The 16198-nt window shown below is 40.8% G+C and overlaps 1 protein-coding gene across 1 annotated transcript in view; it reads right to left on the bottom strand.

Moving 5' to 3' along the window:
• Positions 1 to 7397: 7397 nt before the first annotated feature.
• The window catches only part of LOC139477734 (ATP-dependent DNA/RNA helicase DHX36-like), a 51278-nt gene continuing 42477 nt past the window's right edge, over positions 7398 to 16198 (bottom strand). Inside the window, exons 22-27 of the mRNA XM_071260131.1 lie at positions 16054 to 16153; positions 13975 to 14071; positions 12409 to 12532; positions 11941 to 12015; positions 10169 to 10246; positions 7398 to 9201 (exon numbers count right to left, since the gene is read on the bottom strand). Of these exons, the coding sequence (XP_071116232.1) occupies positions 8992 to 9201; positions 10169 to 10246; positions 11941 to 12015; positions 12409 to 12532; positions 13975 to 14071; positions 16054 to 16153 (684 nt within the window). The 3' untranslated portion in view covers positions 7398 to 8991. The remainder of the gene's footprint in view (positions 9202 to 10168; positions 10247 to 11940; positions 12016 to 12408; positions 12533 to 13974; positions 14072 to 16053; positions 16154 to 16198) is intronic.

Genomic DNA, 16198 nt, shown 5'->3' on the forward strand with positions numbered 1-16198 from the left:
ATTTAAAGATGCTGTTATCATTTATCATTTGTGTAAACTGGATTTTCCGTTCCATCCGGTTATGAGGACATGCTATGGCTGCTGTGAAACTCATCGTTGAGTGGCATCTCAATAAGTATACTGACCGACAAAAGAAACGCGGGATATTAGATTGGTTTGATGCAGAAACGAATATACTGTTGTGTATGAACCGACGCTCATGAACGCATCAAATGTGATGTCATTTATCCATGACTTGAGATGCACCATTTGTCTCGTGCAGGATTAGCGTGTAAAGTTTGGAAATAACGTGCAGCATATCGTGATGAGAATAGACACTTGTCTGATTGTTAAATTTGTCATCACTTGGTACACACTGGAAACATCTCTTCTTAAAGTACTTCTCCATGTTTCTATGATTCGCGTTTCTTTTGACGGTGAGTATACATGTATATGAAGTGTACTTCCCCCATTATCAACTGGTTACTGACATAATAGGAGTTGTTCTGTGTAGAGACGGGATGCGATCTGATTCGATGTGTAATGTTGTGTATTGTTATTTAGGGTACTGTTGTATATGTTTATTTTTCTGTTTGTTTTTTAGCATGTCAGTGCTATGACTTATATTTTCAGTTTCTCACTTTTCTACAAGAGAAATTGTAAGCTGTGAGATAATCAAAACTTTTGTTATGCCATGCTTAATCAAATGTTTTTGTGAGAGGTTAAGGTTGTTTTTAAGACTTTTGAAACGAAAGAAATGATGCTTTGCTATTTGTGAAAATTTGAAGAACTGTCAAAGGTTCTGAGCAATATGCACATTTTCACCATATCTCTGCCTGTTTGAACCCTGGTACCAGAACCAGTTTAACATGTAAGAATTCTTTTCCTCAGAGATGCCAGCCCTTCTTAACGGCAGAACTCTTCCAAAAGAGTCCTTACAGGTGTGCGACAGTGCAATAAATCATGAGGTACCCATAAACACATTTGGCTCTGTGTTGGATCCCTCTGCACAGAGAATGTGATGGGTTGGTGTGTTAGAATGTCAATCTAAATAGGAGTTTCCTTGTTAATCCGGTACCTCATTATTCTATGACTATCAAGACCTTTACCATATATACTACTCAAAAGAAGTTAAGGATCACCCGATTCTTTCATATTGATAATGTTAATCTGTCATGGCATGAGCGATTAACTATTGTAATTTGAAAGAATCAGGTGATCCTTAACTTCTTTTGAGTAGTATACAAGTTTGAAGGGACATTACACGTGTATGAACGTGATTCCAGAAACGTGTTGGATGATGCCACTGAGAAAGGTACTGTATGGATTAACAGTTTTTCTCTGTACAAAAACGGCTTTTTTTTGGTGTAAATGCTTGTAACGTGATCAATGACATGTATATCATCTTGCAGTTAAAGGTGCATGGAGGGTTTTTGTTGCTTAGTGCCACTTTTACCAATTTTATGACAATTGTTGTTATCACTAGGACAATCTCATTCTTCTACAAGAGAGTTTGTAACCTGTGAGATTGTTGTTAGATGGATCTGTTTCCTGATGTGAGCATTTTGATTTTGTTTTTGTTTGTATGCTTAAAACAGGGACTTCTCACCTCCATGCAGAGCTTGGGTTGGTAGGTTAACCAGTAGATAGTCAGGATATGTATTCCTGTACCCCTTCATGTCAGGCCACATTCAATTATTTTCATCCAGTTTTCTTAAGAATGGCATCTGTTGACAAAGTCTGCAGCAAATTCCCCAATTAGAATGAAATATTTCCCAGGCTATTATAACTGATAATGGCTTTGTAAGGGGACTTGTATTTCACTAATAACTGCACCAATTTTGAGGAAGAGCCTTAAATGCTTAGTTATTGCATTATTTAAGTTCAATGTTAAAATGATTCTGAAGTGTGGAAAATAAGAATAAAATAAAATGATAATGCCAAGGGCACTAAGTTTGGAATCTTAGATTTAATTGCTAGAATGTGAGGTAGGTGTAGGTCTTTCCTCCACCATGAACCTTTCACTCCATGATATAATGAATACTGTTCAAAGTGGCATTAAACCCAACTCGCTCACCTGTAGATACTTTGGAACAATAACATGCAAGTGTTGTGAGGCAGGCGAGCAGGCAGGAATGAAAATCTAATCATTTGTCATGGCCTGTACTCCATTAAATACTGTCAAACACTGTTGTGTCGAGGTTTAAGGGTAAATTCTTCAAGTTATGCAGAATATGCAGTGACCAAGCTCATATTTCGAGACGAGCGTAACTTCGACACAGCGGTGTTTGACTAACTTGTAATATTGATGCCCATATTCTCTGCATGGAGGTGCGCTTTTAGCAGGACAACGTTGATTAGTATTGATAATTTCCTTGCACGGACCTCACATTTCTGCAGGAGAGATTGCAACATGTGAGACAGGGTGCAGACGATATGGCTTTACTCCTACTGATCTGTACGAGATATACAATTAATAGGACTATTTACACCATATATTTTATATGCCAATTTTAGCATTTTTTATATGTTATTTCTTCTGAGTCTACAAGGGATGTAACCAGTTGAAATTAATATTTTTAATAAAGACCTGTTTCTGCTATACAATGATTGTGTTGTTTTTGACTACCTCACTGATCTCAAAATCGGAGGGAATTCTTGTTAGTCACTGCGAGATCTTCATCCAAGGCACGGGTGCTGGTTGTGTGGTCAGATCATGGATGAGGAGTGTTTTGTGGATGAGGAATGTCAAAGGACCTGCACAAGATGGGAAGCTCACGCTTGTGTTTTGAAATCTCGCTGGGGTGTCCTGGAATGGGTTTGAACCCTGTGAGATGTGGATTAACAGTGGTCCCAAAATGCAACTTATTTACATCAGGTGACAATTGCTTCTGACTTGGGGCTGAATATTTTGGTCACCCCCAAATGGATATTGAGGCAAAATTTCATTTCTTCCAGTAATTTCCATGTTTCCTGAAACATTATTTATTCTTGAAATCAAAAACCCCTTGTTTACATGTTGACTCAGGGCAGACTATTTGTTAGCCCTGCTGAATTTTCCAAAACTACATGTCTTACAAAAAGCTGATGGTCCATTTCACACTAGGGGCTGCTGAAGTCTTGACTCGATACCTTTTATGCAATGTACTTCTTATCAGAAAATGAATGTTTTCATCAAAACTTATGATTTTTTCTTTCACTATTTGGTTTCAAAACAGAGAAAACAAACTACACAGTCATCCTCAAGAGGTAAGTGTTTGGATATATTTCCGGTGCTGTAGTACTTGCAGGCACACAAAATCACAGTCAATATTGACACTTTTCATTCACTTCCCTTACTTCACATTAAAAACAAAATGTTGCATAAAATATTTATGTTTTGGTATAGAAATTAGTGACCAGGGTCATATTTTGTTTGTTGACACAAGGGAGATAACTCTTTGTAGAGGTTTTGATAAATACTTTCACGATTTCTCAACTTTATAGCCAAGGCGGTATCATATCGCACATGCAGTGAAGTCTGCATAAGTTTCATATCCTATTTGGTCTACAAAATACATATTCATTACATATATAACTTGGTAAATAATTTCTTCTTCGTAACATTTTGAGTTTCTTCTTGTGAATCAAAATAACCACATGTTTGAAGTACTTCAGATATATTTCACTATCCAAATTTGCATACCTAGAAGCCATGAATCAGTTACCCATTGATTTAGTATGACACAAATTGCCGTTTAAGCTATTTACTGTCTTTAGGTTCTCTAGACATCATCCAGGCCTGAAAACCATACCACATCAATCTCGGACAGTGAAAGTGATGTAGACACTGATGAAGACTTGTCACTAATCCTTACTTTGTCTACATCTGAGTCATCAGGGATGGTCGTCAGTTGCTCAGTGATGCGGCTTCACCATCACCATCACACCAAACAATTTGGTAGGTTTTGTCTTCTAACATTACAGCCATGTCCTTCTGGTGCAGATAGAACAGATAAAACACTTGATACAAAGTTTGTTTGATTGGCTTTCCACCAATGTTTCCTTGGGTCACACCATCGAATCCTGTCAAGTCATACTTCTTTAGATTAATACTAATTCAATGTCATGTATGTCTGACATCTCCGGTCTGGAATATAAGGTGCACACAAATTCAAATCCAATTCTCAATTCCATAAACTTAAACGTTGAATAGAAGGCATCCCGTGACTGGACCATTTGCAAGGTTGACACTTTCCCTTTCTGATGGATGCAGCTGTTTTGTTTTGTTTGTTTGTTGTTTAACTCCGCATTCAGCAATATACCAGCTGTATGATGGTTTGGTCTGTAAATAATCGAATCTGGACCAAACAATCAAGGTGATTGACATGAGCATCGTTCCACGCAATTGGGATACGATACCACCCAATCCCGTTAGTAGCCTCTTATGACAAGCATAGTCACCACTTTCAGCATGCTGAAAACTTATTCTAACCCGGATCTTCACGGGGTACAAGCATGGGTTGCAGAAGACCGTTTCTAACCCGGATCTTCATGGGGCACAAGCATGGGTTGCAGAAGACCGTTTCTAACCCGGATCTTCACGGGGCACAAGCATGGGTTGCAGAAGACCGTTTCTAACCGGGATCTTCACGGGGTACAAGCATGGGTAGCAGAAGACCGTTTCTAACCCGGATCTTCACGGGGTACAAGCATGGGTTGCAGAAGACCGTTTCTAACCCGGATCTTCACGGGGTACAAGCATGGGTTGCAGAAGACCTTTTCTAACCCGGATCTTCACGGGGCACAAGCATGGGTTGCAGAAGACCGTTTCTAACCCGGATCTTCACGGGGCACAAGCATGGGTTGCAGAAGACCGTTTCTAACCCGGATCTTCACGGGGCACAAGCATGGGTTGCAGAAGACCGTTTCTAACCCGGATCTTCACGGGGCACAAGCATGGGTTGCAGAAGACCGTTTCTAACCCGGATCTTCACGGGGCACAAGCATGGGTTGCAGAAGACCGTTTCTAACCCGGATCTTCACGGGGTACAAGCATGGGTTGCAGAAGACCGTTTCTAACCCGGATCTTCACGGGGCTGCAGATGAGTAGACACATCCTGGGACTGTGTGTACAGATGAGGTACTTGACTCATGTCCTCGTCAATTACAAACGCAATTGCATTGATGTTGATGTAGCATCTTGTGTTTTTTTGCCCCTGGAATGGGTATATCTCCTAGCATGTCGCTGTATGATTGCATTGGAGGTATTACAAGGCGAACTCCTGCCACAAACCAGTTGATGTGAGAGCCGATCTCCATCATGTGTGTTTGGATTCCAGACAAAGGCAGCGACATCCTGTTGCTTCACCAGCCTAAAGTGAGCGAGTGAGTGAGCTGCTTTTAACAATGTTCCTAGCTATATCACAGCTCAGGAAAGTGATGCAGGTGTCAGACGTTTACTACTTTGGTGAAACCCACCACGGATATGGTGCTGACAAACCTAGAAACATAATCGGGTGAACTGGGATTCGAACCCTTGATCATAGGTTTTTGTCCAGTTAATTGCAGCGACTTAGTTGACTGGGCCACCTGGGCCACCTGGGCCCCCCCTTAAAATGAGGTCGGGGATCAGATTATTATGAGTCTGGTAAGTTCGTTAAATTTTGACTCACTCACTCTTCAATTAGGGTCGCTGCAACCTGTCATTGCCTAATATATAAAGGCTATCATTAGCCTGATTGATAATTTGCTTCGTGAAAGTCGGCCATGGAAGGACATGACATTTGGAAGTGGTTGATGGACCATAGAATCCTGGAATTTCTAGCCTCTGGGATGTAGGTTCAACCTTGGGTTGTAGATCTGGCATCCCCTGGTTAATCAACTCTGAGAAGGGATGACCTGGTTGTCCAGTGACGGAGATTCACGTTCATCCATCTCAATGTTGTTCTCGTCATTGACCCCCAGGAGCCCCTGACATGCAGTCCTCTGGACACCAGTGAGCCATGGCTTGGGTAGAAACGTCTTCTCTGGTGATGGTTGCTGACACTGGACACTTTCTCAAAAGCCCATGGTACAGAAGCCAACAGTATTTACGTCTCGTGTTGATCCAGCCAGTACCTGGACAGTAACTGTTCTTCATGGTCAGACGACAAGCCCCTCTTTGTAGGCTTTGATGGTTCAACGAACAGACTTTGTATCAAGTGTATTAAGAAATGCTCACAAACCAACTCCTGTTCTATCTGCACCAGAAGGACATGGCTGCAATGTTGGAAGATAAAACCTACCAAATTGTTTGGTGTGATGGTGATCAAATGGCAAGCCGCATCACTGAGCAACTGATGACCATCCCTGATGACTCAGATGTCGACCACATAAGGATTAGTGACAGGTCTTCATCAGTGTCTGCGTCACTTTCACTGTCCAAGATCAATGTTGTATTATTGTCGGGCCTTGATGATGTGAGCTGGACGGATGTCACTAAGCATCTAGAGAAACTGAAGACAGCAACTTTTACAGCAGGCAACAATCAAATGGTCAGTAACTGTGTAATTCTTGACGTGCAAATTCGAAAAGCGGAAATCTATCTTAACTTCTAACAATCATGTGGTCATTTTGATTGGCAAGAAGAAATTCAAAATATTATGAAGAAAAAATTAATTATAATAGTTACATATGTAATGAATATGTATTTTTTAGGCCAAATAAAAAATTAACCTTCTTATGCAGAGATCCTCATTGCAAGTGCTATAAGTTACCCTAATGGGTAATTATTGTAAATTAATGCTGCCGTAAAATACCACCTTGGACATCAATTTGTTGAGAAATGTTTTTGTATTTTAACTGATAACCTCTTTACAGAGCTTGTCAAGGTGCTTTTATTCTTATTAAAAATTTGACATAAATTTGATAAACACCATCTACCTTGTGTCATTAAAGAAATAACCCAGGTCACATATATCACTCAAACCTTTTAATTACAAGGAATGGTATAAAATGATAATCTTAATTTTCAATACATTTCTGTTGCACAAAATATGTTTCATGAAAAAAAATATTTTAAATGTGAAATAAGGGAATAAATGAAAGTGTAAATATTGATTATTTTTTTGTGATTTTGTATGCCCAACAAGTACTATTGCACAGGAAATATATCAGAACACTTACCTCTTGAGGATGACTGTGTAGCCTGTTGTATTCCCCTTATTTTGGCACCAAATATTAAAAGAGTAATTGATAAGTTTTGATGAAATCATCCAATTACTTATATATAGTATATTGCATAAAAAGTGCCGAGTCAAGACTTCAGCGCCCCCTAGTGTCAAAATGGACCATCAGCTTTTTGTAAGACATGTATTTTTGGAAAATTCAGCAGGGCTAACAAATAGTCTGCCCAGAGTCAAGATGTAAACAAAGGTTTTTAGAATTCAAGAATAAATAATCATGTTTCATGAAACATGGAAATTACTGGAAGAAATGAAATTTTGCCTCAATCATTTACACCCCCAAAAGGATATTGCTTGTTGGACATGCTGACCAAAATGTGTTACAATTTTTATTTGTCTCTTTTAAGGGACAAAAAGTCTTGAAACAGTGGCTAGGGATTTATCTATATCTGCTCAGAGGCTGATATTCAGCCCCAAGTCAGAAGCAATTGTCAATACATATTCCCAATCTCCCAACTTAACTTCAATCACTTGATGTGAATAAAGTGCATTTTGGGACCACTGTTAATCCAAGTCCACACAGGGTTCAAACCCCGCAGGTTTACAGTCAGTTAAGTATAACTCTATGTGCACCCATTCCAGGACACTCCAGCAAGATTTCAAAACACAAGCGTGAGCTTCCCATCTTCTTGTGCAGGTCCTTTGACATTCCTCACCCACAAAACACTCCTCATCCATGAAACCTCAGGAGGAGGTGCATAACCATAGTTACGCCAGTTATGTAGTCAAGACAGCGTAGCAGGGTTGGCCATGAGCTATGATCTGACCACACAATCACCATCCGTACCTTGGATGAAGATCTCGTAGTGACTAACAAGAATAAACTTTCCCACTCCTCTGATTTTGAGAGCAACATCAACAGCTACAGTCCACAACTGATGGTGATTCCATTATCAACCTCACAATCAATGTCTATTCATCCTGTGAGTTAGTGAGTCAGTATGGTTTTATGCCGCCTTTAGCAATATTCCAGTACTATCATGGCGGGGGACACCAGAAATGGGCTTCACACATTGTACCCATGTGGGGAATCGAACCCGGACCTTCATCGTGACGGGTGAATGTTTTATCCACTGGGCTACCCCATCCTCCTTCATCCTGCGAAGCGGAGAGTCTGTAGAATGAGCTGCCTGTGCCTCTATTTCTTTACTGTATCAAGAACAGCCACAGTTCACAAAATGAAACACCACTACCGTCAACAATTATGTCTGTTCCTCCTGTGATGCTGAGAGTCTGTAGAATGTGCTATCAGTGCCCCTAGTCATCTTTGCGGGTTTAACACCGTTTTTAACATTATTCCAGTTATATCACGACGTGTCAGCTTAATGTGGGAGGAAAGCCTGAAGTGATGCAGGTCTCAGACGTTTACCACTTTAGTGAAACCCACGAGCACGGGCATGGTGCTGACAAACCTAGAAACGTAATCGGGGTGAACCGGGATTCGAACCCACAATAATAGGTTTCTGGCGAACCTAAGTGATGCTACTCTGCACAGTGAATCACAGCGCCTTAGACGACTGGGCCACCCGTGCCCCCATCCTAGCATGAAGACCTTGAGCTCCACAAACTGAAACAAGCGTCACCAACGTTTATGTCTGTTCCTTCTGTGATGCTGAGAGTCTGTAGAATGTGCTGGCAGTGCCCCTAATCATCCTAGCATGAAGATCTTGAGCTCCACAAACTGAAACAAGCGTCACCAACGTTTATGTCTGTTCCTTCTGTGATGCTGAGAGTCTGTAGAATGTGCTGGCAGTGCCCCTAATCATCCTAGCATGAAGATCTTGAGCTCCACAAACTGAAACAAGCGTCACCAACGTTTATGTCTGTTCCTTCTGTGATGCTGAGAGTCTGTAGAATGTGCTGGCAGTGCCCCGGACTGGAACTGATCTTCATCTGTAGTGATGAGGTCTGATATGGCCCGCATGAGAGCCCCCTCCTTCTCTGCCTCACTCCAGCTGGTGGGTCCTGGGTGGGTGATCTTGTGCTCCAGTAACTTGTCCAACTCACGGCGCAGGTCCTGTAAGGAAACGTGAGCTCATCATGAGGGCGGGAAAAACAGTTGTGACAGTTGTCTGTCAATAATTGAGAGAACCTTTTATCATCCAAAACTGGCTCCCACAGGAGATATCGCTTGGATGTGATCAAGCGATATCTACACTGATTAATAAAATCTCACCCTCGTGTCTTTTGATATCAAATATATCAACACTCATTGATAAAAGTGGCAAAAATCCTCGGCAAGCCTCGGAATTTTTCCACTTTTATCAACTCGTGTTGATATCAAAAGACACGAGGGTGAGATTCTCTATATTCAAAGATACATCTGTAAAAACCTTCATGAACTTTACTTTATGTGTGTGTGTGTGTCTTTATGAAAGCCTGCATGTGTATGTGCTTAACGCCACACTCAGCAATACTCCAACAAAACGACGGTGGCCTGTAGATAATCTAGTCTGGACCCGACAATCCAGTGACTGATATCATTAGCAACAATCCACTCCGTTGGAGTACATTGACATACATCCAACCTAGTCACTGCTCCTGATCCTGTTCGTTGCCTTTCCCAACCAGCATAGGTTGTTGGAAACCAATTCAAACACAGAATCATGGCAGTGATTCCTCACAGAACTTACCTTGACTAGTTGTGCTGTGGTGAATCTGTTTAAACCTTTATCATGAACTTTACTTTGTGTGTGTGTGTGTCTTCAAGCATACCTGCATGTGTATGTGCTTATCGCTGCACTCAGCAATATTCCAGCTATATGGCAGCAGCCTGTAGATAATCTATTCTGGACCTGACAATCCAGTGATTAATATCATGAGCATCGATCCACTCCATTGGAGAACGTGGACATACAATCAACTAAGTCACTGCACCCAATCCTGTTAGTCTTTAACGACCTGCATAGGTTGCTGGGAACACAGAATCTCCACTGGGCTATGAAAGATCATGGCAGTGATTCCCCACCGTAGAGAATACATACCTTGACTAGTTGTGCTGTGGTGGGCGAGGCTTTGAAGACAATCCAGTCATCTACAGACACAGTGTCCTGGTCCCCATCCTCATCAACAAAACAACAGACAGTTAGACATCTTCCATATGTGGGCAATCTCACCAATATTGGATCTTCTACTCAGGCTCTATCAATTCCTCTGTGTTACTTCAAGGAGGGGAGTTTTTGGGGATCTTCACGCAGAGAGGTATCAAAGTGGAATAAAGACCAGACTTTAATGAGATTGTTACATGGGCTATCTGTTTATTGTTTGACGCCACACTCAGCAATATTCCAGCTATATGACGGCAGTCTGTTGATATTTCAGTCTGGACCCGACAATCCAGTGATTAATATCATGAGCATAGATCCACGCAATTGGGATACGATGAAATGCATCAACCGAGTCACCGAGCCTGACCACCCGATCCCGTTAGTCGCCTCTTACGACATGCATAGTCGTCTTTTACAGCAAACATGGGTTGCTAAAGACCTATTCTACCCCGGATCTTCACAAGGGTTAACTATCCAAATGCAATAGAGGTACAAGTAATGAGAAATCAGTTACCCCCTGGGGTACTGGGACTTATTTGGGCCAGAATCTACATTGTGGGAGATCGAATCACAATACAAACAACATTCTTCATCTTGGAAGATGACAAAGGGAGAGGTAGGATAAAGGCCCTTTCTGGCCCACAAGATCTGCATAATTTAGAAACTGAGCAATATATTTGAGAATTTTTGAAAGTTATCAGAGATATGTTCAGATGAATGAGCACAAAACACTGTTCATTTCGGAAATTATGATGATGCTAAATACCAAGACAAAGATAAAAAGTATCAAAAAGGCAGATTTGAGTTTGTTTGTTGTTTAATGACACACTCTGCAATATTCCAGCAATATGACGACGGTTTGTAAATTATCGAGTCTGAATCAGACATTGATTTGAGCATCGATCTATGCAATTGGGATATGATGACATGCATCAACCAAGTCAGAGAGCCTGACCACCAGATCCCCAAAGTCGCCTCTTATGACAAGCATAGTCACCTTTTATGGCAAGCATAGGTTGCTGAAGACCTATTCCTACTGGATATTCATGGGTCGGCAGATTTGAGAGGTTTTGTAAAGACTTTACTAATACTTGAACATGAGCAAATCTTTGACGCCAGCTGATTTTTATAAGAGATGTTGCTATAAACAAACGTACGGTAACACTTCATCTTGGGTCAAGGGCTCGCTCATACTGAAATTTCCATTTGAAGTTTGAAAAATCTGCCCTTTTCACTCATTTGAGGCATACTACTCAAAGTTTGCTAAGGATCACCACTTTAAAAGTGAGTGAGTGAGTTTGGTTTTACGCTGCTATTTTACGCCAATATTCCAGCAATATCATGGCAGGGGAGACCAGAAATGGGCTTCACACATTGTACCCATGTCGGGATTTGAACCCAGGTCTTCAGCGTGACGAGCGAACCACGAGGCTACCCGACCGCCCCACCACTTTAAAGCTACCCGACCGCCCCACCACTTTAAAAAGAAATATGTGAAATTGTGTGCATCTGTAGAAATAGCCAAAGACAACATTGCATGAAGACATGTTTAAAGAGCAAAAGTCTGTTGTCATGAAATTTTATTTGAAACTGACAGTGTAAAAGTAGTGATTGACAGCACGCGAGTAGATATGCGGTTATTCATGGCAGTATTGTCAAAGGATTACTATCATGATGGCACTTATTAAAAAGTCATGGAGAAATCTCACCTTCCCATAACCAATGTCTCCTCCGAAGAACAGCAGTGGATACGGCGACACCATCGTGCAGTCGTGGACGTACACCTACAACAAACAACATGCCAGGAATATACCCAACACTTGATTCATACGACAGGCTTCCAGAACTTATATTTCACGACAGCCTCCGCGGTCTAGAGGTAGAGCGTCTGCCTTTGAGAGTGGAAGTTCTCGTCAACTGCAAAAATTTAGTTTGTTTGCTTGTTATTTAACGCCGGACTCAGCAATATTCCAGCTATATGATGGGGTTTGTATAAAATCGAGCCTGGACCAGACAATCCAGTGATTGACATCATGAGCATCGATCCACGTAATTGGGATACAATGACATGCATCAATCAAGCCTCTTATGACAAGCACAGCCGCCTTTTATGGCAAGCATGGGTTGCTGAAGACCTGTTCTACCCCGGATCTTCACGGGTCCCACTGCAAAAGCACCTTTGTCGTCTTTAACTTGTGGTAGAACACCATCCACTTGGACTCAAAGAAATTCTCTCTGGAGTTGACAGACTTAGGATGTACATCGGCTTTGCCTTCATGTCGAGTGTAGAGTGACACCATTCTGAAAATAACGAAGAGTGAGTTGGGTGTTAACACCCCTTTGAACAGTATTGTCAATTTTCTAATAAATTGTATATTTATATACTTATCCTATCTCACACTATGCATTTCTTCTTATTCTTCAATCTTGGTGTGGAAACGTCCTAGAACAAAGTTTCCAGCTTCAAAATACACCACTCACCCAAACACATCCCATACATCACCAAATCACCACTGTGATCATGGTTCACGCACCACTAAAATCCCGTGCAACACGACCCCAGTGACCTGATCACCTGACATATCCAGCACCCTCATTCTCAATTCCATCGCTATGGTGTTCGGACGTTATTCTTGAACAGAGAATTTTTGTTTGTTTTGTTTCCACACCAAGATCGAAGAATAAGAAAAAATGCATAGTGTGAGATAGGATAAGTTTAAAATTTACAGTTATATCACGGCTTGTCAGCTTAATGTGGGAGGAAAGCCCGAAGTGATGCAGGTCTCAGACGTTTACTACTTCAGTGAAACCCATGAGCACGGGTATAGTGCTGACAAACCTAGTAACATCATTGGGACGAACCCGGATACGAACCTACAATCATAGGTTTCTGGAGTGCTAAGGGATGCAACTCTGCATAGCGAATCGTGGCGCCTTAGACGACTGGGCCACCTGTGCCCCCAAAACATCTGAAAAGTTGATGTTTTCAGGAAGCGTGTTTTTGAACATGAGCAAGTCATTAGGATGTGGACAAAAGCAGTGAAAATTAATATCATGGTAAATAATTCCTGCTGGGTCTTGGCCCATAGTATGACTCTCTCCAATTTCTCTCATTTTAGCCATTCTTGTGTAGAGGTATGATTATTTTTGCAGCATTATTAAAAGTTTTCCACATCAGTGTGATTAATACGACTACCTCACTTTCACCAGATAAATTTACAGTTGCCTGAATGTGAAATGTCTGGTTTCGGGTTGATTTCTTCTTTATTCATCATTAATTGTTCCCAGGTATCTTGATTTGATTTGTCAATAGTTTCATTGTGTTAAAGTCGTCCTCATAAGCCAAATTCAGGAGTTTCCCCCAAATTATAACACATGAGCCTAGTTCACTGAAGTTGAGTGAGTGCTATTTGTAGATCAGTGACCTCCATTGTGATGTTTTCTAAACAGCCACAAAACTAATGCAGCTGTTTGTTTTTTGATAGTGGGATTAGCTACAAACTCTCTCCATCTTAGTGAGTGAGTATAGTTTTACGCCGCTTTTAGCAATATTCCAGCAATATCCCGGCGGGAACACCAGAAATAGGCTTCACACATTGTACCCATGTCGGGAATCGAACCCGGGTCTTCAGCGTGACAAGCGAACGCTTTAACCACTAGGCTACCCGACCACCCCTTACTGCAGTTGAGGGCTTCCTCGGTGGATTTGCTGAGTTAAACATGGTGATGATCACGTCACTTACTTGTACGGCGGTGCCCCTGGTCTCGGACATTTAGCCACTTTGGCTACATTGGGATAAAGTCCAGCACAAAGCACTGCCTTCACCAGCCCGTAGTTATCTGCACAAAGGAGAGAGTGAGTTGCTTTTAACGCTGCTTTGAACAGTATTTCAGTTACCGTATTCGACATAATAAGCACCCACGGTGATATTATTAATATAGTGGTATTGGCTAGTGAACAATCCCAATTAGCACCCCTTCCGATTGATCAATGTACACAAGACGGATTTATGCACCCTTAATTATGGGCAATTAAATTCTGGAAAAATACATCGGTCGGATATAAACATCAGCAAAAAACACCAAATTTATCTTTTAACTCTGATTTTTTCACCAAATTAATATTTTAATAAGAGCCCCTTTTTCTAATTTTGAGAGCGCCCTGGGCGCTTATTACGTCGAATACGGTATATCACAATAATTAAAATTTTGTTGTGTTCATTGAAATTCCTGCATTCTGATTAGCTGAATTGGTAACCTGTTATTGCATTCATTTCCCAATGAATTTAAAAAACTAAGCCACGTCCACCGAGGCGGACTACTTTTATTACTGCGGAATGTTGGGGAATCCCACTATTACAGTCGAGGGAATTCCCTTTCTGCTCATGTGTATCATCATGCACAGGACATTAAGACATATTTATTGTCCAAATAATCCTTTTGAGACTGGAAGCCGAAAAGGAATGAAACAGCAAAAAAAGACAAGTCAGTCCTTAAGTGTTGCACAAAGGATGATACGAAAACACAAAGGAATAAGATATTTGTTTAGCCAGAAAATCCAAAAAGAACATTTTAGTTCCAGGAAAGAAATGATTTCAAAGATTTTGCAAGACATCTGTATCAGTAACATCTATATTTGTCTTTAAAAAATGTAAACTTTACCATAACAGTTGCGTAAACAAATTAATATGGAACTTATCAATTTAGCTGTCCTTAATGTCTACAAGAAATACAAAATGCATAGAAATACACTACTGTTCAAATATACTTACATCTCTACTGGAATAATGCTGGGTGCGGTGTTACACAACAAACAAACAAAAATGTTTATGATGGTATAGTTCTGAAAACTTTTGTGAATTTACTGTGGGATGTTTGCAGAATTACTGTTGAAACTTTGCAGAATGGGCTTACTTTGCAGAATTACTGTATTTATGCTGCTGTGGTAAAACAATCACAAAAATTTCACAATAAGAAGAGGTAAATACTTCTGAGCAGTAGTGTATTTAATTATTTTCTTTATTAAACCCCAACTGTCATGGCTAAGGCCTTGTTCAATGATAGAACTTGGAACAGCCCGCAGTCACAGAAAACAATCTTATCCTGATATAAACTTTACAGGCTTAAAAACTTTTCTGACAGCAGTGACTTTCTATTAAAGGCTTGTCGTAAGAGGCGTCTAACGAGATCAGGTGGTCAGGCTCGCTGACTTGGTTGATGCATGTCATCGTAACCCAGTTGCGTAGATTGATGCTCATGATGTCAATCACTGGAGTGTCTGGTCCAGCCTTGATTAAAACAGACCGCTGTCATATATAGCTGGAATATTGCTGAGTGCAGCGTTGAACAACAAACAAACAAAACAAACAGTAGAGCAACAGGGACTGCAACTTACTCTGTCTACAGCAACAGGTCTTTATCAGCACAATATGAACAACTGTTACCGTATTCGATGTAATAAGCGACCCGCTCTAATAAGCGCCCACGGCGTTATTTGCTAATATATTGGCAAGTGAACAATCTCAATTAGCACCCCTTCCGATTGTTCAATGTACACAAGACTTATTTATTTGTGTATAATACGCAATCGTGTGTTATATGTACCCTTAATTATGGGCATTTAAGTCCTGGAAAAATATATCTGTCGTATATAAACATTTCAGGCAGTCAGCATAAACCACGAAATCTACGATCTTTTAACACCAAAATAATATTCTGATAAGAGCCCCCTATTTCTAATTTTGACAGCGTCCTGGGCGCTTATTACGTCGAATTTCACAAATATATTCAGAAGGTTCCCAGGTCTTGGAGATTTGACTTACTAGAGTTGACGTTGGCAGCCAGGTCTTTTGGATTCTTGTTTTTGATGAACCCCAGTTCCAGTAACAGCTGGGCCAGCTGACCCTTCATGTCCTTCAACAGCTGTAACAGCAAGCTGTATGATTACACACCTTATTGTCTGTCAAC

Source organism: Haliotis cracherodii, unplaced genomic scaffold (genome assembly GCF_022045235.1).
Source record: "Haliotis cracherodii isolate W230 unplaced genomic scaffold, xgHalCrac1.p SCAF_35, whole genome shotgun sequence".
NCBI classification, from domain to species: Eukaryota; Metazoa; Mollusca; class Gastropoda; order Lepetellida; family Haliotidae; genus Haliotis; species Haliotis cracherodii.